The 22,655-nt window shown below is 48.2% G+C and overlaps 1 protein-coding gene across 3 annotated transcripts in view; it reads left to right on the plus strand.

Annotated features, from left to right (window-relative positions):
- EMC1 (ER membrane protein complex subunit 1) overlaps positions 1 to 22,655 on the plus strand; it is a 26,700-nt gene continuing 4,045 nt past the window's right edge. The window contains exons 1-19 of one of the 3 annotated variants that reach the window (XM_083512674.1): positions 1 to 201; positions 1,343 to 1,467; positions 2,578 to 2,643; positions 3,605 to 3,698; positions 4,900 to 5,028; positions 6,092 to 6,218; positions 7,464 to 7,613; positions 9,048 to 9,215; positions 10,960 to 11,031; positions 13,424 to 13,546; positions 14,847 to 14,943; positions 15,748 to 15,864; positions 16,772 to 16,971; positions 17,685 to 17,834; positions 18,652 to 18,813; positions 18,915 to 19,034; positions 19,471 to 19,608; positions 21,008 to 21,181; positions 22,066 to 22,276. In XM_083512674.1, coding sequence (XP_083368800.1) covers positions 92 to 201; positions 1,343 to 1,467; positions 2,578 to 2,643; positions 3,605 to 3,698; positions 4,900 to 5,028; positions 6,092 to 6,218; positions 7,464 to 7,613; positions 9,048 to 9,215; positions 10,960 to 11,031; positions 13,424 to 13,546; positions 14,847 to 14,943; positions 15,748 to 15,864; positions 16,772 to 16,971; positions 17,685 to 17,834; positions 18,652 to 18,813; positions 18,915 to 19,034; positions 19,471 to 19,608; positions 21,008 to 21,181; positions 22,066 to 22,276 — 2,533 coding nt within the window. In that variant the 5' untranslated portion in view covers positions 1 to 91. Of the gene's footprint in view, positions 202 to 1,342; positions 1,468 to 2,577; positions 2,644 to 3,604; positions 3,699 to 4,899; positions 5,029 to 6,091; positions 6,219 to 7,463; positions 7,614 to 9,047; positions 9,216 to 10,959; positions 11,032 to 13,423; positions 13,547 to 14,846; positions 14,944 to 15,747; positions 15,865 to 16,771; positions 16,972 to 17,684; positions 17,835 to 18,651; positions 18,814 to 18,914; positions 19,035 to 19,470; positions 19,609 to 21,007; positions 21,182 to 22,065; positions 22,645 to 22,655 lie in introns of all 3 variants that reach the window. The other 2 variants (XR_014528368.1, XR_014528369.1) reach the window with 2 other exon arrangements.

Here is a 22,655-nt window from a genome sequence, read left to right on the forward strand (position 1 = left end):
CCCGGAAGCTCTATGGTGCCGCGGTGCCCGATGGGATAGCGAGGGCCTCCTTCCGTCTCTTGACCCCCCCCCCAAGTCTCCCCGGCCTGTCATGGCGGCGTCCTGGTTTCTGTGGCCTTTGCTGTCACTCCAGCTGTTTCTCCTGCTCTCGCCTCACCCAGCGGACGCCGTTTACGAGGACCAAGTGGGCAAGTTTGACTGGTGGGTGACAGGCCGAACTGACCTCACCTGCGGAACTCCCCGCCACAGGAAGTGCTGATCTGAGGGAGGGAGGTTTCTAATATAAGCTGATGGAGGGAAAGAGAACCCCTGATCAGTCACTGCTAGTTTAAACCCCCATAAGTGATTGATTGATTGCAGACCCTCTGTTCTTTGATGTTGCCTAATGTTAATATTTATTTATTTATGTATCCCACCTTTTTCCCTAACAGAGACTCAAAGTGGTTTACATAGTAAATCTGGATTATTTTGAAAGTTGCATGAAGTTTTGCATTAAATGTTTGGTGCCTGACAGAACTGACCACATTATTTCACTACAGTGATACCTCGGGTTAAGTACTTAATTTGTTCTGGAGGTCCGTTCTTAACCTGAAAATATTCTTAACCTGAAGCACCACTTTAGCTAATAGGGCCTCCTGCTGCCGCTGCGCCGCTGGAGCACAATTTCTGTTCTCATCCTGAAGCAAAGATCTTAACCCGAGGTACTATTTCTGGGTTAGCGGAGTCTGTAACCTGAAGCGTCTGTAACCTGAGGTACCACTGTACTTTCTGCTATGTGCTGTTCATTATTTTTAGAACAAAAACACACCCCTTTGTCAAAATAAAAAAAATTCCTTCCAGTAGCACCTTAAAGACCAACTAAGTTAGTTCTTGGTATGAGCTTTCGTGTGCATGCACACTTCTTCAGATACACTGAAACAGAAGTTGCCAGATCCTTCTATATAGTGAGAAGGTGGGGAGGGGTGTTACTCAGAAGGGTGGTGGGAATGGGAGATAGGCAGATAGGCAGATAGAAAACCATTTCTCACCTTCTCACCCCTTGCCTTTTCCTGTAAGACCTATTACAGTCGTTAAGAGTCGTCAACAGGCTCTCTCGGCTATCTGCCTATCTCCCATTCCCACCACCCTTCTGAGTAACACCCCTCCCCACCTTCTCACTATATAGAAGGATCTGGCAACTTCTGTTTCAGTGTATCTGAAGAAGTGTGCATGCACACGAAAGCTCATACCAAGAACTAACTTAGTTGGTCTTTAAGGTGCTACTGGAAGGAATTTTTTTTATTTTGACTATGGCAGACCAACACGGCTACCTATCTACTACACCCCTTTGTGTTTCTAATAGGAGACAGCAATATGTGGGAAAGCTTAAGTTTGCCTCCTTGGAAGCTTCGCAGGGCTCCCGGAAGCTCATTGTGGCCACCGAGAAGAATGTGATGGCGGCTCTGAACTCCAGGACAGGAGACATCTGTGAGTATCTCTTAGGCAGTGGACAGGACGGGGCCTGTTTATACCTATTGCTTTGATAGACGCATTGGTGATAACCTCTGCATGAGGAGCAGGGGCTGGAGTGGATGTGCAACTCAGACTAAGGCAACTTCGCATGTAGAGTACCCGTATTTTTCGCTCTATAGGGCGCACCGGCCCATAGGGCGCACCTAGTTTTTTTGGGGGGGGGGGAAATAAAGGAAAAAAATATTCCCCCCCCCCCAGACGCGGGGCTGGGGCGGGGGAAGCCTGAGCTTCCCCCAACCCCAGCCCCCAGAACAGGCTGCTATCCACAAGCCTTGGGAGCCTGGCGGGAACTTCCGCCGGCCTCCCCAGGCTTGCGGATATCTGCCTGAAGCCTGCATTCACCCCATAGGACGCACACACATTTCCCCTTCATTTTTGGAGGGGAAAAAGTGCGTCCTATAGGGCAAAAAATACGGTAATTGCTCTGAGTGCATTAGGCTAATGGTAACAGTACCACTCTATTCTGCCTTGGCCAGACCACGTCTGGAACACAGTGTCTAGTTCTGGGCACCACAATTTAGAAAGAATATTGACAAGCTGGATCGTGTGCAGAGGAGAGCGACCAAGTTGATCAAGGGTCTGGAAACCAAGCCTTATGAGGAACGGTCGAAGGAGCTGGGAATGTTTAGTCTGGGAAAGAGGAAACAGAGAGGGGATACGATAGCCATCTTCAAATATCTAAAGGGCTGTCGGATGGAAGAGGGAACATGCTTGTTTTCTCCTGCTCTGGAGGGTAGGACTCAAACCAATGACTTCAAGTTACAAGGAAGAAGATTCTGACTAAACGTCAGGAATAACCTTCTGCCTATAAGAGTGGTTTGACAGGGGAACAGGTTCCCTTGGGAGGTTGTGGACTCTCCTTCCTTGGAGGTTTTTAAGCAGAGTTTGGATGGCCATCTGTCAGGGATTCTTGAGTTGTGATTCCTGCATTTCAAAGGGTTGGACTACATGGCCCTTGGGTCCCATCAAACTGCCATTCTGGGAGAAATGGGTGCTATTAGACAAAATGGCCCAACCCTTGAAATGTAGCTTCCTCTGTTCATTGGACTCCTGTTTCTTTTTAAGTGTGGCGCCACGTGGACAAAGGAACTCCTGAAGGAGCGATAGATGCAATGCTGATCCATGGACAAGGTAAGTGAAGCATTTGTATTCTAGCTGAGTTATTAGGTCTGTAGTGCTGGCCATAATATTTCTTAACGATCTCCCCTCCCCACAAATTCTGGTTCTTTGAGTGTTCCCATTTTACAGAAAGGAAGACTGAGAGTTCTTTCTTTTTTATTATTAAAGATTTTCTTGTTTTACAGAAGTAAGTGTAATGTCTCTCGTATTTTTCCCATGTAACATTTTTACAAATGTATGTAGGGTTTGGTGTCAGCGTTGCTTGTGCTGTTCACTTGTGTTCCTTTGGTGGTGAGAGAGGTTGGGGTTGGCCTAGGGTGTGGTTGTTTGTTTGTGATTGGCTGTGGGTGTTTTGGATCAGGTTAGCCATATTGATTTGTATGCTGTTGGTGGATTATTGTCATTGTCTTGTTGGGCTGTGTATGTGATAAAGGGGAGCCATACTGGGGTAAAGGCGGGAAGACTGAGAGTTGAGAGACAAAACTATGAGCCCAGCAAGTCCTTGGCTGTTTTACAATAGGGGCAGGGAGCCTTGTTTTTTCACTTGAGGCCTGCATTCCCTATTGAGTCAAACGTGGGCAGAGCAACAAGTGTGAATTTTACCTTAGCACAGTCTGGTTTCTACACACACACGCATATGCCTCTCTTTATCCTTTGTCTGGGCATGCAAGAACCATTATATGAGTCCAAGGACATAATTGCAGTAATATAAAAACCCTCAAGGAGGGTGCTGAGCTGGTCCAGGAGAGGGTATGTCCTGGGGAGAGTCCTGTGTTCTTCGTCCCGTTCTATGGAGTTGAACACAAATGGATGAGACGGAGTGGCTGCAGGCCTTGCTTGTTCCAAAACAAAATGAGGAAAGTCAGGTGTAGATTCACCACCTCCTTATTATGAAGGAGGGCATACGCTTCTTCTGAGCTCTGTTTGTGGGTACTTATAATATACCGGCTGTTTTCACCACCCCATCGTATAGATGCCATCACTGTCTCCAACGGTGGTCGCCTCCTGCGCTCCTGGGAGACCAACATCGGGGGCTTGAACTGGGAGATATCGATGGATGCTGGCAGGTGAGAATTTTGGGTGGGTGGGTGGAATGTTGGGGAACTCGTTTGCAACCTTTTGGGGGGTAATGGCAGATTTTATTATCACCATATATAGGGTCCCGTTGATCATGTTCTTCCTCTGCACTGTGAGTGTATACAGAGGTTGATTCTCCCACGATTAAGAACTCTTTCCCTGGAAAATCTTCTGTAGACGTTATGTTCTTTTGCTTGAGGGATGCTTCTTCCCATTTTATTGAAAGGGTTGCAGAAAGCTTTCTGACTTCAGCATAAATAAGGTGTAGTATTTTGTCTGTTCCTTGAAAAAAAGGAAGTACATTTGTAGAGACCTGCACTGGTTGCCGATCCGCTACCGGACCAAGCTCAAGTTGTTACTTTTAATAAATAAAGCCCTGAGTGATTTGGGACCAGTTTGCTTGTGAGATCACCTTACCTTACCCCATACAAGCCCACTTGACTGCTCCAGAGAGAGAGAGTGAGTGAGTTTTGGATTTGATATCCCGCCTTTCACTCCCCTTCAGGAGTCTCAAAGCGGCTAACATTCTCCTTTCCCTTCCTCCCCCACAACAAACACTGTGAGGTGAGTGGGGCTGAGAGACTTCAAAGAAGTGTGACTGGCCCAAGGTCACCCAGCAGCTGCATGTGGAGGAGCCGAGGAGCGAACCCGGTTCCCCAGATTACGAGACTACCGCTCTTAACCACTACACCATACTGGCTCCAATCTATGGAACTGGCACTTTTGCAGAAGCCACATAATACTTGTTCCACATTTTTTAGAAATTGCTCTTTGAGTGTGGCAGCACCCACACTGCGGAACTCCTTGCTGATTAACATTAGGCAAACACCTTCACTCTTCTCTTTTTGGGGCCTGCTAAAAGCACTCTTGTTTAGGCTGGCCTATCCAGGCACATAGAACGCTGGTGCCTGTTTTAATCTGGCTTTTAACTTATTGTTGGTTTTAATTATTTTGGAATGTTTTCAATAGCTGTTTCTAACTGGCTTCCCCGCCCTTCCCTTATAATTCCATTCTTTTCATAAACTGCTTTGAGTTTTGTTTCTGCAGTCAGGCATAGTATCAGTTTTGTGAAACAAAATGAATCTCATCCTCTAGTCATAATTGTTTTAGCTAGTTGTATGTTTTTAATTCTGCGGTGAGTTCTCTCGGTCTGTGGCTGTACTAAACCATTTGTGTGTCTGACTGTTCAAGTTTTCAGATGGCTAGTTTGGTGGGACTTCAGGACATGGTGAAACACGTAGCCATCTTGAAGAAGAACGTGCTCTCTCTTCACTACCTCTCCAATGGCCATCAGAAGTGGTTAGAGCATTTGCCAGAAAGGTAGGAGGTGATCGTGGGCCGTGCTCGTCTCTGGTTCAGGGAGGGGCTGTAGCTCAGTGGTAGAACACCTGCTCTGCATGCAGAATGGTCCCAGGTTCAATCCATCTCCTGGAAGGGTTGGGAAATAATAGACCAAAGTAGCTAAGTGCTCTGCCATACTCCCCCAAAAATAAATACGCTCCCACACAGGCAGAAAAACATTAGGTCATTGTCTTCATAGGAGGCAAACGGGGTCTGTAAATGGGGTGTTGCTTGCTGCTTATTCAGGATTTAGATTCCTCAAGGGCCTTTAGGTTCTTCTTATGCACATTGGGATGGATCAGTTAAACAAGAACAAGTGGAATACAAAAACACACAGGGAGGGCCGTACCTGTTGACAGGACATCTGCTTTGCATGCGGAAGGTCCCAGATTCATCTCCTTGTAGGCCTGGGAATGTCCTCCACCTGAAACACTGGGGAGCTGCTGCTGGTCAGTGTAGGCAATGCTAGCTAACCAGACCAGTGGTTTTGACTTGCTGTAAGACCCTTTCCTATGTGTTCCAGCTGCTCCATTCTGTTCCACCTCCTCCACCCCCCCTCACGGTTTTCTGTTTTATCTGCCTTCTGATCAGCTAATCAGTCAACTTTCCATGCTCACAGTCCTCATTGGTCTGATCTTAGGACTCCCTTCTCCTCAACTTAAGTCCCCCCTTTTTTTGGTACTTCTACAAACCTTTGGGTGCCCCCCAGTCTGGTGATGTGCATATGGTGCTGTTTTGCCTGTGGAAGTAACATCACCAGCAGCCTGATCATTAGATATGTGTTGTCATTCCATGTAAATCTGAAGACATTTGTTACTGATGGCTGCACCTCCATGTTCAGGGGCAGCCTACCACTGGTTACTAGGTTCTGGGGGTAAACAAGAGGCAGCTGCTCTTGTCATGCTTCCTCGGGGCTGCTTTGCTGGTAGGCTGGAAGGTGACCACGTAGATCCTGGAGCTTCCAAGCTCTACCTTCCCCTGTCCCCCAAAGACTTGTGGTGACAGCTGGCTGACTTAATCAACTTCTGATATTCCTTGCTAGTGAGATTGTCCAGTATCAGCTGGTGTATTCCCACGGGACAGGGGCGGTGCACGCAGTTGGAGTCAGTCCTCAAAGCCACTTCAGCATCGTAACCTTCAGCGTTGAGGATGGAGAGATCACAAGACAGGTAGGACAAGGTCTGGGCTCAGAATGGAATTTCTGTTTCCTTGCGAAAAGCTGGGTTTTTGCTTACTTTTTTCCCCAGGAGGGAGGATGGCATTTGGGAAATTTGCAGATTTAAGACTGTGATTCTGTGTGTGCTTACTTAAGGGTGAACTTGACTGACCCCTGTGAGAATTATTCCTGAGTAGCACTGCAGTGTTTAATCAATTGGGTTAATAAACTGTAACTGTGCAATCCAGAGGTGATTGGACTCCCAGCTTCCATCCAATAAAGCGAGATGAGCGCTGCAACCCCAGAGTCGGTCACGACTGGACCTAATGGTCAGGGGTCCCTTTACCTTTAGCAGGGACGCGAGTGGCATTGTGGGTTAAACCACAGAGCCTAGGACTTGCCGACCAGAAGGTTGGCGGTTCGAATCTCCGCGACGGGGTGAGCTCCCGTTGCTTGGTCCCAGCTCCTGCCAACCTAGCAGTTCGAAAGCACCTCAAAGTGCAAGTAGATAAATAGGTACCGCTCCGGCAGGAAGGTAAACAGCATTTCTTTGTGCTGCTCTGGTTCGCTAGAAGCGGCTTAGTCATGCTGGCCACATGACCCGGAAGCTATATGCCGGCTCCCTCGGCCAATAAAGTGAGATGAACGCCGCAACCCCAGAGTCGGTCATGACTGGACCTAATGGTAAGGGGTCCCTTTACCTTTACCTTTAGCACTGCAGTGTTTAATCAATTGGGTTAGTAAACTGTAACTGTGATTGGACTCCCAGCTTCCATCAACCCAGCCAGCACAGTTAGTGGTCAGGGATAACAGGGGTTGTAGTCCCAACAACATCCAGAGGAACCACAGGCTCTCCATCCTTCATTAAAAGAAGGCAGAGGTAGCTGGGGACAGTATAGGCAAGGGATGGAGGGAGCTAGCTGAGGGGCAGCGAAAGCAAGAGTTCAAGGACAAGGAACCTGCGGCCGTCCATCTGCCTGTTGGACTCAGCCCCAGACAGCATGACCACCTGTCAGGGATTATGGGAGCTGTAGTCCAGCATCATTTCAAGGGCACCGTGTTGGCTACCACTGAATCATCACAAAACCTTTTGATTGACTAAAAAGGAAAAACAACAACAGGTGCCCTTGATAAATTGGGCAGCATATTATATCAGTATTTAGACTCTTAATGAAAATGTCTCTGCTGTGTGTGGTGGAGAAGGGAGCTGCTGTTGGGGATGTGAATCCAGTTTCTCAACACTTTTTTCCTTCTGCAGGTCAAGGTGGCAGCCCCCTGGGCAAGGACTCTGAATGGAGCTTGTGGCGTGGTCGGAGAGGGAGTCCTCTTGTGCGCCGACTCAGCCACTCACTCACTCTATGCCTTGTCCCTGGATTCTGGGGAAGAGGTGAAGCAGATTCCACTGCAGGTGAGGGGTCTAGGAAGCAGGCTGATACCTTTGGATGGGTTTGGCTTTCAACTTGGCATATATCAGAAGGGTTACTAGCTATGGCAGCTATGTTCTCCTTCCCCTGTTGGAGGCAGTGCGCCTCTGAATGCCAGTTAATAATCATAATACCTTTGATTTATTAATTGCCTTCTAAACCTTACTCTCAAGGCAATTGACATACATGATACAGTGGAACCTCGGCTTCTGAACGCCTTGGGAGCTGAACGTTCTGGTTCCCGAATGATCGAAAACCGGAAGTGGCTGTTTCGGTTTTCGTACGTTCTTTGGAAGCCAAACATCCAGCGCTACTTCCGATTGGCTGCAGGAAGCTCCTGCAGCCAATCGGAAGCCGCGCCTTCATTCCTGAACCATTTTGGGAGTTGAATGGACTCCTGGAATGCATTCTGTTCAGGAGCTGAGGTTCCACTATAGTTAAAAACAGATTTTGTTTTTGTTTAAAGATGCATTCAAAACAAGACTAGAAACCTAACAAGTGGGTACTCTTGATAAAGACCCATTTATTTAGCTGGGGAAACTTGTCAGGACAAAAATGTCCCCAGTTTTCCCCCTGGAAAGCCTATTTACGGGGAATCCCCAAGTCGGGAGATTGCTGCTGTGCTCAGATTCCGCGCACAGAGTTCGGTGAGATCAGAGCACTGCATTGTGATGGCTTATTCAGCTGTGCTCTTCCAATGGCTTTTGTAACGCAGCTAATTTCCCCGTCTTTTTGATGCTGCACCATCTGTGTCAGGGAACCCCTGTGGGAAGGTCAATAACATGGATAGCCTCCATAGAGGAGGAGAATGGCTATCAATGGCTGCAAACGACGGCAGCTGTGCTCTGCCCCTATAGTCAGAAGCCTTTGAGGACCAACCAGTTGTTGGAAATCACAAGCAGAGAAAGTTCCGCCTTTCCATTCAGGCATCCTTTTAAGACTTCTGGTGGACCACTGCAAGAACCGGATGCCGGCTTAGATGAGTATTTGACCAGATCTAGCTTCAGGGCCCATGCTTTTACGTTATAGGATGTAGTGATAGCTGTCAGCTAGGATTAGACAAATTCCCCCGTTGGAGGCCATACGTTTCTGAATCCCAGTTGCTGGGAGTTGCACATGGCAGAGTGCTGTTGTGCCCATATCCCAGTTGCTGGTTTCCCATTGAGGCAACTGGTGGGTAACTGTGAGACCAGGATGCTGGGCCAGATGGACCAGTGGTCTGATCGAATGTTCTCGTGTAGCAATGGACACCAATGTGGATTACACAAATCCATGGGGAATAGGGCCATCAGTGGCGATATACTCTCTCCACTGCCCAGAGGCATCCTTTGGTTGGCCACTGGATGCTACAGGGCTCTTCTCCTCCTCTTACGTCCCATGTTTGCCTGACTTGCCTCCTCCTCTTCCCCCCTCCACAGTCCCTTGGTCTGGAGTTTGCCAGCGGCTTCCCGCCCCGTTTGCTTTCCTCTCAGCCCAATTCCGCCAGCGCTTCCCGCACTCAGTTCTTCCTGCAGCTGTCTCCAAGCCACTTTGCGCTGCTCCAGCATCGGAATGGCGTGCTGAGCCTCCTCCGGGATTTTCCGCAGGTAAAAGGAAATGGTGCCCTATTATTATTATTTTTAAAAAGGAAAAATGAAGAGGAGAAGCTGCTGCTGCAGTGTTGCGTTTGCAAAGTAAAGGAAGGATTGAACTCTGATTAGTAAGAATACACACAGAGGCTTGAACCAGCAAGACTCTGAGAAGGATGCGTATAATCATCTCTCTGTGCTTGTCCGTGTGCAGCCCCTGGCCCAGGCCGTTTTATTCACAAAAGAACTTTTTACAGAGTGTTCGTAAGAACCAGTCAGATTTCTTCTGAGCATTTCCACAAACCCACGTGGGGACAAGTTAAACTGCAAAAACTAATTAAGCACAAGGTAAACAAAGAACAGAACTACAAAAAAGAGCATTTGGCAACACCGGAGGTAATAAACAAGCAATATACATAGGATAAGAAGGATGGCCAGGAGGACAGCGGACCTTCATGTGAGATCTTGTTTCCTGGCCCTAAGATTAACATCCTACATCAAAGAAACTTGCCCACTGTCTTTGATGACCCAGAAGCCTGCCTGGCGAAGCAACTGGACTGTGTACGTGACTCCTCAAGAAAGAGAAAGGGGCAGTAGAGGAAATGGCCAGAGATGCAGAGGTGTAGATTGATCAAGAATCATATCAAAATAGTTTAAACCCAGTCAACACAATGCTTTCATTGCTGACACAGATGGCTTACCCTATATTTGTTATAATTCCTCATAGCAATCCCACCTGGTCACTACATCTCTGGATATTTGCACTCCTACACTGCAGTGCCAACACCTTGATGTTTTACCTGTTAAAAGCCAGTCCCCTTGAGGAATGTTACCAACTGTCTGCCAATGTACATTGAGAAAGGGCTGTAGCGCAGTGTGTGTGATCTCTCCATAGATCAGGAATGAGGAACCTGTTGTCCTCCAGAGATTGTTGGACTCCAATTCCCATCAGCCCCGATGATTGGCCATGCTGGCAGGTGGGATGGTGGGAGTTGTAGTCCAGCAAGTTCTGGAGGACCACAAGCTTCACATCCCTACATTAAAAGAAGGCAGAGCTGTGATGGCAGTAACCCACCTGTAAACGTAAGTGACGGTCTAGTTAGTGGGTGGGGGAGCCTGTGGCGACCTAGAGGATGTTGGACTATAACTCCATCAGGCCCAGGCAGTATTGCCGGTGGCCAGGGATGATGATGGAGCCCAGCAATGCCTGGAAGGTGGCAGGTTTCCGCATCTCGGCTGCAGAAGGCTCCAGGACACCTCCTGTTTTAAAAAGATCAGGGGCAGTTGGTTTGAGAAGTTCTCCCACTTAACTACAGCCCATCTGCTTTGCATGCAGAAAGTCCCAGGCTCTATCTCTGACATCTCCAAGTAGGTCTGGGAATGTCCCACTTTCTAAAACCCTGGAGGACCACTGCCAGCTAGTGCAGACAATACTGAACTAGATGGACCAGTGGGTCTGATTCAGTATAAGGCAACTTCTTAAGTTACCGAAATCCCTCTCTACTCGATACCTTGGGAAATTTGTCTCTCTAAGAGGAAGATCTGAGCAGGGTGAGCTGGTGATATGACTCGGTGCAGGGATATTTCAGTAGGCAGCCGGTCCTCCTGTAGTCTGATGTTCAAGCTCAGGTTTATCGCCTAAGCTCCTAGGCCAAGGTCACCCAAGGGAACTTTTATCTAAGTGCACCTCTCACCCCACCAAACCCAGTGTTTCTTCCAGGAGCATTTTCCTTATTCATTCTCTCACTGCTGCGTTTCTCAGGCTGTCCTTGTGACCTTCGCAACCACCAATGAGAAAACGGTAGCCGCGGTCCTCACCTGCAAGGCCGAAGTGGTAAGTTTGAGGGTGACATGTTGGGTGAAATCAGAAGCTTGGCTTGTCCCTGAAATGCCCTCGACTTCCTCAGGATCATGGTGGCTTTTGTTGCTGCAGTGTGATTACTTGTCTGCATTCAGGCAATCGTCTCTCTACTTTTAATAAGCTGAGATACAAACATTTTGGCAACTTCCCTTCTCTCGGTGTGAGCCAGCAAACAAATGGTGATGTCTTTAACTTAACTTACCCATTTTCTCTGAATCAGGTTACTATAGTTAATAGCTCTGGGATGAGCCAAGATATGAAGTCAACTGCAAACCATGGTTTAGTGTCCTGGCTTGTTACAGAAGCTGTTAACCATAATTTCTCAGATTGCAGGAAACAGGAAAGGCAGCTGGACTGCAGCCCTGGGCAGCAGAAGCATGCTTACTTGGGCGGATGGGTACTGTAGTCTGAAACATCTGGAGGGCACCAAGTTGGGGAAGGCTGAACTATAGCTGACAGCTTCGTAGTTGGTTTGCTGGTTTGTGTGAAAGGAGGCAGCTAGTCTTGTTTTATATCTTGGTTTGTTCAGACATTCTTACTACTTGAGATTCTCCCACTGTGTGACTTTGGAAACCTTGTGGTAGACTTCTTTTGTGTTAAAGAATAAAATTGCAGAAGGCAATTGCCCACACTCTGAAATTAGGTATTCTTGTGAGCCAAAATACTGGTGAGTGCAGAGAGGGCATTATTGCTTTGTTTTTTAAATAACAACAAATTAAGTAGCAGCTTAAATGGATACTATTTATAGTGGTTTCAAATTCTCAGAGTGCTGCATGTGGATTATCTTGTGATCCACGCAACAACCATGTCAGCTCACAATCTATGGTTTGAGAGAGGCCACCAAATCGGCATAACACAACATGATTTCTCCTGACTGTGGTTTGTTGGTACGTCTGTGTTCACCACCCATTGACAAGCTACAGTGATGACTGTCCTTTTGCCTTAATGACCATGGAGACAGGAGTGAACTTCTGAAGCTGATGGAAAATGGAAGCAGGCGGCACTTCCTGTCCTAAGTTTGGAAGCTCAGAATAATGGTCTAGGTTCACAACTGTAGTTAGCAAAAACTATGATTTCAGGTGTAACAGGGAAACCTTGGCCTTATGTTATGACCATGAGCTAGCACAAGCCTTGGGTCTGCACACTTTCCCCTCTCCTTTCCCGTCTGAAAGAAGAGGAAACTGAAATCTTCTACTTTGGTTTTAGGGACGCGGGTGGCGCTGTGGGTTAAACCACAGAGCCTAGGACCTGCCGATCAGAAGGTCGGTGGTTCGAATCCCCTCGACGGGGTGAGCTCCCGTTGCTCTGTCCCTGCTCCTGCCAACCTAGCAGTTGGAAAGCACGTTAAAGTGCAAGTAGATAAATAGGTACTGCTCAGGTGGGAAGGTAAACAGCGTTTCCGTGCGCTGCTCTGGTTCGCCAGAAGCGGCTTAGTCATGCTGGCCACATGACCCGGAAGCTGTATGCCGGTTCCCTTGGCCAGTAAAGCAAGATGAGCGCCGCAATCCCAGAGTCGTCCACGACTGGACCTAATGGTCAGGGGTCCCTTTACCTTTACCTTTACTTTAGTTTTAGAACCAAGGGCAGTTGGCTGTAGTAGTAGTAGTAATAATAATAATAATTTATTATTTATACCCTGCCTATCTGGCTGGGGTTACCCAGCCACTCTGGGCGGTTCCCAACCAAATATTAAAAACACAATACAGCATTAAACATTAAAAACCTCCCTAAACAGGGCTGCCTTCAGATGTCTTTTGAAAGTAAGATAGTTGCTTATTGCTTTGACATCTGTTGGGAGGATGTTCCACAGGGCAGGCGCCACTACCGAGAAGACCTTGTGCCTGGTTCCCTGTAACCTCACTTCTCACAGTGAGGGAACCACCAGAAAGCCCTTTGCACTGGACCTTACTGTCCGGGCTAAATGATGGGGGTGGAGACGCACCTTCAGGTATACAAGACCGAGGCCGTTGTACACCAACTGTAGTTAGTTCCAACTGTGGCGAGTTAGAACAAATTGGGATCAAGCCATGCTTCAATACCTTTGTTTTTAAAAAACCTCAACTGAGTTAGAACAAACCACAGTTTCCTGAGTTTGTGCACAATGGGGCGCTATTAACAATTATAAAAGCAGATTTTTTAAAATCTTTCCCCGCGTGCAAAGGAGGAGCAAGGAGGGTGAGAGCATGACCCTTTTATTCATGCAGGCTTGTTCTCAGGACAGTGCACCCCACCCCATCACAATCTTCACTCCTTGGGTCGGGTAGCTACTCTGTTGCTCGTGGTGATACTGCATGCATGATGGTGGCCTTGATATTAAATCCTATCCCCCCCCCTTTCTTTTAATTTCTTCTGAATGACACTTAAGGAATCCTTATCCTGCCACAACCAGTCCTACGTAATTAACCTGTACTTGGCTGAAACTGGGCAGAGGCTGCTGGATACCCTTATCAGCTTCACCTTGGAGAAAACTTCTTCGAGGCCAGAACAGGTATGGGGAGTGGTCTTGGGGAGAGAGCGGGAGCAGAGGGGCCTTGGTGGGTGTCTGAATTTTTTGTGCTGTCCACGGGGAACACAATGGGCGAGACTATATATATTAATCACAAATTGTATTTGGGGGGCAGCTCAGAGCAGACCCATTTAAATTAACGGACCTAAGTTCTCAGTTCTCCTCAAAGCAGACTTGCTTAAATCAGTGTTTCCCAACCTTTTTTGGGCAAAGGCACACTTGTTTCATGAAAAAAATCTCAAGGCACACCACCATGCCAGATGGGGAAAGGTCACTTTTTACTTATATAAAAAAATAGTAACAGCATAGAAGGTAATGGTTAGGCTAGCATCCCTCTTCCAAATATGCTAGGTTTTTATTTGCAGGGACTGTTCTACATGGGAAAGCATTCAGCACTGTCATTCTCCCATCTGCCATCTGAATTGGTACTATTCTGGGTCAACTTACTCTGCTGCATGTGTAGATGAAAATGGCACCAAGTGTGGGGGAGGGGGGAGAACAGGTTTCAGATACAGGATATTAAGCATACACGTACCTCAGATTGAACTGGTTGCTTGCTTTGCAAGTTTTCATTTCCCAAATGACTGCCTTGGCAAGCGCAATACCTACCAGGCTCAACGCCGGTCTCGCGCTGCCGCTTCCCGCGCTCTCAAGGACCCGGGAGGAGGAAGGCGTGAAGGGAATCCCGAAGGCGCGAAAACCTCGCGCATGCGCAGGCCTTCCGCCTGCGACAGCCCAGTAGGCCGGCCGAAGCGAGCGGCGATGGGATGTGGGAGGGAGCTCGCTCGCCGCCCCGTGTGTGCCTATGTGGAGCACGTTACAGCCCCGTGACGTCAGCGCCACGCAGGCAGCCAGGCAGGCAGACGGCGAGAGCCCCGCGCTGGGCGGCCTCTCCTCGCCGCCGCCGCCCCGCCTCTCGCCGCCCGACTCGCCCGCCTCCCTCCCACGGCACACCAGGCAACGTCTCGCAGCACACTAGTGTGCCGCGGAACACCGGTTGGGAAACATTGGCTTAAATTATGACCTACTTGAGCCCATTAATTTTGACAGGTCTGCACTTAAGTCAAACTTGGTTGGATACAATCCAAGTTTCCTCTCCAAAATAAAGTTACTATGAACAACAGGCCTCAATCATATAACTACCCACACCAAGAATCTTAGCAGTCTTTTCAGAAGGCTCTATGTTGCTTCCTTAATTGGTTGGACATCTTGCTAATCCTGCAAGCTGATGATACCCTGATGCTCCATCCACCTGCCCACTCCTTTCCCCTTTTTCTTTCAGCTTTACATTCAGGTGTTTCTGAAGAAAGACGACTCCGTAGGCTACCGAGCCCTGGTGCAGACGGCGGATCACATGCTCTCCTTCCTTCAGCAACCAGGTGACCTTTCTGCTGTGTTGCACAGTTCATTTATTGCACTTATTCCCCACAGAGCTCAAGGGGGCATATGCAGTTCCCTCTCTCATTTAATCCCTGTGAGGTAGGTTAGGCTGAGAGGCAGGGGTGAGCTTCATGGCCCAGTCTCCTAGCTTACTAGTCTGGCATTCTAACCACTACCCCACACTCCAGGCTTTACCTTTCTGGTAACTGGACGACAGAGAGATGGCTTTGCCAATGGCCTAAGAAGGAGAATTAGAAGCCCTGGCTGTCTTTCCAAGCAAGTGTTTCTAGGATTGCAGTCTAAGAGTTGCATCTCCCTCAGAGTAGACCCGTTGTAACCAATGGAGCTAAGTCAGATTCATTCATTTCAAGGGGTCCGCTAACACTGGAGACAGCCCCACCTCCATATTTCCTTTTACGACCGCCTATGCACGCAGGTGGTGCTGTGGGTTAAACCACAGAGCCTAGGACTTGCCGATCAGAAGGTCGGCGGTTCGAATCCCCACGATGGGGTGAGCTCCCGTTACTCGGTCCCAGCTCCTGCCAACCTAGCAGTTTGAAAGCATGTCAAAGTGCAAGTAGATAAATAGGTACCGCTCCGGTGGGAAGGTAAACGGCGTTTCCGTGCGCCGCTCTGGTTCACCAGAAGCGACTTAGTCATGCTGGCCACATGACCCGGATGCTGTATGCCGGCTCCCTTGGCCTATAAGAGCGAGATGAACGCCACAACCCCAGAGTTGGTCACAACTGGACCTAATGGTCAGGGGTCCCTTTACCTATGCATCTCTTGTTTTTTCTCCACAGGGAAAGTTTTGTGGAGCAGAGAAGAGTCTTTGGCTGAAGTGGTCAGCTTGCAGATGGTGGATCTGCCCCTGACAGGCGCACAGGCAGAGCTGGAGGGTGAATTTGGGAAGAAAGCAGGTAAAGCCACAGTTGGTGTTTCTTTCCCTTTCCCTGAGGAAACTCAACAAGACCCTCCCAGTCAGCAAGGCTGCCAGATAGTGTTGCACAGGTGGATTGCAATTTATTATTCACCCTTCACCCTAAAGGTCTCAGGGCAGGTAACAGCAGTTAAAACACAACATTAAGAACAACTTTTAAAAAGATAAAATTACAAAAACAAGGTGGTTCCTAAAAATATTCATCTTGTGTCAAAAGCTGGGGGGTGGGGTGGGGGGTGTAAAGAGGTGCTTCTTCAGCATTCTCCAAAAGTTGTGTAATGAAGGGGCCAAAATAATCTCTGCAGGGAAGGTTCCACAATAGTTGTTACATCTTTGATACTGCGGCTTTTGTTCTTACTCCAGTAAGTACATTTCAAATATTTTCTGCTTTGTCTTTTTTGCTGTCATGGAACCAGCAATTCAAGGTAATTCTTCAGTTGTCTTTTTCACTTGCTTTTCTTGACAATCTTGCTTTGGAAAGGGGTGTGTGTGTGTGTGTGTGTGTGTGTGTGTGAGAGAGAGAGAGAGAGAGAGAGAGAGAGAGAGAGAGAGAGAGAGATATCTGTGTTAATCTATGGGGCTCTGTCTGTCTTCCATGAGTTTCCTTGGTCCTGTTGAGTTGTGCTTGCTGTCTGGACCACATGGCTCCACAAACATGCTCGCCAGCAGTGAGGAACTTTGTCCTCTGTCCTTCTCCCAAGCTTGGAAGAGGAGGGATTTCGCAACGGCTTCAAGCTTTCTTTATTAGAGAGGCTCAGAAATGTCAGCCAAGTTAAGAATATGAGAACGCAAGAGCAATGCTCATCTGGTCACGCTGCAGGCTCTTCCCTCTATATTAACCTCTGCTTAATTTTTGGGTGTGATACGTTCTCTCACTCCCTTTCCAGATGGTCTGCTGGGCATGTTCCTGAAGCGCCTGTCCTCTCAGCTCATCCTCCTCCAGGCCTGGACCGCTCACCTTTGGAAGATGTTTTACGATGCCCGCAAGCCCCGCAGCCAGATCAAGAACGAAGTCAACATTGACAACTTGGCCCGGGATGAGTTTAACCTGCAGAAGATGATTGTGGTGGTCACAGCTTCTGGAAAGGTGAGGAGTGTGCTTGTGAGCCAGGAACTTAAGTTATATAAGAGAGCTCTGCTAAGTCAAGGGTCAAGTCTTATCTTTAGTTCAGTGGCAGAGCGCCTGCTTTGTAGGGCTGGGGATGTCCCCTGCCTCTGGAAACTTGGAAGAACCGCTGCCAGCCAGTGTCAACAGAACTGACCTAGGTGGACTCAAGGGTCTGACTTTGGTATAAGGCAGCTTCCCATATTCCTATGTGTCCCACTATCGTCAACCAGATGCCATGGTGGGAAACCCACAAGCAAGGCATGAAGGCAATGGCCTCGCGTTAAGAGGTGGTAGACTGCCACTGAACATGGAGGTTGTACTCCTGACTCTTGCGGCTAATGAGAACATTAGGAAGAGTCTCACTGGATCAGCGCAAAGGCAGCCACCCTCTTCCACCACACACAATATTTAAATCATAGGATTGTAGAGTTGGAAGGGATCCAAAGGTTCATCTAGTCCATGGGTATGCAAACTAAGGCCTGGGGGCCGGATCTGGCCCAATCGCCTTCTAAATCCGGCCCGCAGACAGTCCGGGAATCAGCATGTTGTTACATGAGTAGATTGTGTCCTTTTATTAAAGATGCATCTCTGGGTTATTTTGGGGGCATAGGAATTCGTTCATTTCCCCCCCCCCAAAAAAATATATAGTCCGGCCCCCCACAAGGTCTGTGGTCTTTGTGTTCTCTGTCCAGCTCTTTGGAATCGAAAGCAGCTCCGGGACCATCCTGTGGAAACAGTACCTCCAGGACGTGCGGCCGGGCTCGTCCTTCAAGCTGATGGTCCAGAGGACAACTGCCCACTTCCCCCACCCTCCGCAGTGCACCCTCCTGGTCAAGGACAAGGTCAGGACCCACGTCTGTGATGGTCTGTTTGGACATGGGAGATATTGTAGGGGGAAAGTTCATCTGTGGGTAGCTAGCAAGCCCTGAGTTTGAAAACTGAATTGAAAATAGAATTGCCAGTATCATAATGCCAGTATACAAAGCTGTAGTGCAACTGCATTTGGAATACCGTGTACAGTTCTGGTTGCCTCACCGCAAAAAGGATATTGCACAGTTGGAAGAGGTTCAGAAAAGGGCAACCCAAAATGCTGAAGGGGATGGAACGGCTCCCTTATGAAGAAAGGTTGCAGTGTTTGGGATGTCTTACTTTAGAGAAAAGGCAAAGAAAAGGCAACATGGTAGAAGTTTATAACAATTTTGCATGGCACGGAGACAGTGGATAGAAACATTTTTATCCCTCATATCACTGGAACTTGTGGGCGTCCAATGATGCTGATTGTGGGAAGATTCGGGAGAGAGAAATGAAAGTCTTTCTTCACGTAGCGCAGAGTTAAACTATGGAACATGTTCCCACAGGAGGCAGTGATGGCCAGCAACCTAGATGGCTTTAAAAGAGGATTAGAGAAATCCAAGAAGGTGGAGAGGGCTGTCAGTGGCTACTAGCCACAATGGCTATGCTCTGCAGCCAGGAGGCTTCTGAATATTGGTTACTGGAAAGCCACAGGAGGGGAGAGGGGTCTTGTGCTCAGATCCTGCTTGTTGCTTTGAGGCCACTATGAGAATAGGTTGCTGGGCTAGATGGGCCCATTGACCTGGTCCAGCAGGCTCTTCTCACTTTCTTATGAGCTTCCTGCCCCCGTGCCTCTTCCTCTCCCAGGAGACCGGCAAGAGCTCCCTCTACGTCTTCAACCCCATCTTTGGGAGGTGGAGCCAGGTGGCCCCTCCGGTGCTGAGCCGCCCCATCCTCCAGTCCCTGCTGCTCCCCATCATGGACCAAGATTACGCCAAAGTTCTGCTTCTGATTGACGATGAGTTCAAGGTGCGGTTTGCCTCATCCTTTGGTTATGCGGAAAGCCTCTTGAAAAACCCTCACACTTCTTTGACCCGTTCTCTCTTCCTTCCTTCCCTCCTTCCTTCCAGGTCACAGTGTTCCCAGCGACAAGGAACGTCCTCCGGCAGCTTGAGGAAATTGCTCCGACTGTCTCTTTTTACTTGGCAGACACCGAACAGGGCAAGTTGATGGGACGGAGGCTGCAAAAGGTACTTAGCTCTCATTTCCCCCTTGTTAAGATGGCGTTAAATACTCTGTGTGTTGTTGTGGGCCTGTAACTGAGGGGTTTAGTGCCCCCCCATACTGCTGGCGTGTCCGTCCAGGTTGGCCAACTCAGAAGTGATGTCATCAGTGGGCACTCTCGGGCTTACCCTGGAAGTGGAAGTTTGAACCAGCCCCAGTAAGCATGGAGATTGATGGTAGTAGTAGTTAATCAATTTCCAGAGGGCCAAAGATCCCACACACCTGCTGCAGCGGGTTGAGGTTCTGTATGCATTAAGCTTCTTGTGCAGGGAAGTTGCATGCAAGCAAGGAATCGTGCTTTCAGTACATCTCGGACTGGGGGCCTTATATTGGGAGGACAGGACTTTCTAGGAATCGGTTTGACATTTTTTACATTCTGGGGTTCTTGGCCATTTGTTGCAGGACCTGACAACAGAGGAGAGCTGGGAGATCATTATCCCCCCTGACGTGCAGCGGATCGTAACCATCAAGGGGAAGAGGGCCAATGAACACGTCCATTCCCAGGGCCGGGTGATGGGAGATCGCAGTGTTCTTTACAAGGTAGGAGAGGGTGTGTGAACGTCCAGTGGGTCAGACAGCATCACATGCCTTTGCAGTTCTCATAGGAAGAATAGAAAGATGCCTTATGGTGAGCCTGGTTCTGTCTACCTCAATATAGCCTACACTGATTGGCAGCAGCTCTCCAGGGTTTTAGGCAGGATTCTGTCCCAACTCTACTTCGAGATGCTGCCACGGAATGAACCTAGGGCCTTCTGTATGCAAAGCAAATGCTCTAATGCTGAATCTTGGCACTTCCTCGTAAAATAAACTTAAGAGCTTAGTCCTCATGATTCTTAATAAAGAGCTGATTTATCGTATTTTTTGCTCTATAAGACTCACTTTTTCCCTCCTAAAAAGTAAGGGGAAAAGCGTGTGCGTCTTATGGAGCGAATGCAGGCTGCGCAGCTATCCCAGAAGCCAGAACAGCAAGAGGGATTGCTGCTTTCACTGCGCAGCGATCCCTCTAGCTGTTCTGGCTTCTGAGATTCAGAATATTTTTTTTCTTGTTTTCCTCCTCCAAAAATTAGGTGCGTCTTGTGGTCTGGTGCATCTTATAGAGCGAAAAATACAGTAAATAGAAGCATAGGAAATTTTCTTATATCTAGACAGATCCCTGGGTCCACCTGGCTCAATACTGTCTGGTTGGCAGCAGCTTTAATATTGAGCCATTGTAATTCCCCTTAAAATAAACAAGAGCCTTGTCCTTGTGGTTCTTTAAAAAGGGAGCTGATTGAAATTGAAACATAGGGAACTCTCTTATACCAAATCAGACTGACCAGCTCAGTATTGGTAACACTGACTGGCAGCAGTTCTCCAAGGTTTCAGACAGGAGATTTTCCGAGCTGTACCTGGAGAATTGAACCTGAGACCTTTCAAAGCGGGTGCTTGAACACAGAGCCATGGCACTTCTGTTGGATTACACTCCTCCCGAGCTGCAGATATGTGGATTGTTGCATGTTACATGTCTGTTTACATTCCAGCACCGATTGCTGGAGTCCGTGAGCGGAACTTCTGCTCTGTATTGTTTTTGTTTTCAGTACTCTCGGAGAAGACGGCAAGGAGACATGTTTCTCTTTGTCCTGATTTATGTATAATAAATGCGTAGTTTAGTATGTGTCCACGCCTCAAGCCTTATCTGTTGCGCAGTTTACACTGCTGAGAAATGTGTGCTCAAAGCTGCTCATCTTGAGTCACAGACGCACGTTGGAGGAGCAGAGGTCGATGGATCTCTGCAGCGGCAAGGCTGAGAGGGAGACGCTCCAGCTGGGGCCGAGCCAGCTGGCTTTTCGTCCCCCAATTCTGACAACTTCCCCCTATGAGTCACATTGTTTCATGCTGGGAAGGAGACACACAGGCTAGTAGGGCCTGTTTCAAGGTGTCAGCCTTTGTGTTGTTGCAGTCGTTGAACCCGAACCTGCTGGCGGTGGTGACGGAGAGCACGGACACCCACCCGGAGCGCACGTTCATCGGGATCCACTTGATTGATAGCGTCACTGGCCGGATCATCCACTCCTCGGTGCAGAAGAAGGCCAAGGGGCCGGTCCACATTGTCCACTCGGAGAACTGGGTGGTGGTAAGCAGTGTCCCCATGCCTTACCCTTTCATGCGGGTGGAATTTGTGAGACCATCATGAAGGAGTTGTGGAAGGAGAAAGGCCTTGCCTAGTGTGCTATTGCCTGGGAGTTTGGGGTTTTAGTTAGGATCAGCAGCAATTAAAATACCATACAGTGGTACCTTGGTTCTCAAACTTAATCTGTTCTGGAAGTTCGTTCCAACACCAAAGCGTTCCAAAACCAAGGCACACTTTCCCATAGAAAGTAATGCAAATTGGATTAATCTGTTCCAGACAGCAATTTAACATGAATTTTACTATCCAACGAGACCACTGATCCATAAAATGAAAGCAATAATCAATGTACTGTACTATAAAATACAAAAGGCCGTATTGTAGATGATTTAAAAAATAATAATTCTTACCTGCACTGATGATAGTCATTGTTTGGATGGGGGACTTTTATCCATTTCCGCAGTCACACAATCAATCAATCAATCAATCACTCAATCAGTAGCTGAACTGGATTCCACACAGTGACAAAAACAAATTAATTGAAAAAGCCTCAAAACCAAAAACACAAAATAAATAGCAAAAACAAAAGCACCAAACTTAATCCATTCCGGAAGTCCGTTTGACTTCCGAAATGTTTGAAAACCAAGGCGCAGCTTCTGATTGGTGCAGGTGCCCCGGAAACAATAGCCGACAGCTGCATCAGATGTTCGGCTTCTGAAAAACGTTTGAAAACTGGAACACTTCTGGGTTTTCAGCGTTTGAGACCCAAGGTGTTTGAGTACCAAGGCATTTGAGAAGCAAAGTACCATTGTATTAAAAGTAGTTTAGATTGATCGTTATTAGTATTTTTATTATTACTTCTGAGCCAGCTTTCTCCTCTCCCACCACAGTACCAGTACTGGAACGCCAAGGCCCGCCGCAATGAATTCACAGTGCTGGAGCTGTACGAGGGGACGGAGCAGTACAACGCCACGGCCTTCAGCTCCCTGGACCGCCCTCTCCTGCCCCAGGTCCTGCAGCAGTCCTACATTTTCCCCTCCGCCATCAGTGCTATGGAGGTCACCATCACAGAACGGGGGATCACCAGCCGCCACTTGCTCAGTTAAGGAGCGGGCCGGGTTTTGAGCTTTCTGATCAATCGGGATTTGAGAGTGTGGCCACCTTGAAGCGGGGAGGGAGCAGCCCCTTTCAGTTTCAGAACATGCAGTGAAAGGCTTTCCCATCAGCTTCTACCAAAGGCCTAGTGGCTCGGGGTGGTGAGGAATTTGAAGACCCTTTACTATTTCTGCAGCAGGGTCTCTTGTCCTCAGTGTCCTCGAGCCACCCAATCGGCATGAAATCGGCTTCTGAGCCACCGAAAAAGTGTCTTCTCACTTTTCATGCCGATTGGAGTGGAATGAAGCAAGTCAGCCACTGAAGTTGGCTCCTAGGATCACTCTAGGAGGTGTGTGGGAAGAACACCAATTACCGTATTTTTTGC

Source organism: Podarcis liolepis, assembly GCF_965112155.1.
Source record: "Podarcis liolepis genome assembly, chromosome: 7".
Classification (NCBI taxonomy): Eukaryota; Metazoa; Chordata; class Lepidosauria; order Squamata; family Lacertidae; genus Podarcis; species Podarcis liolepis.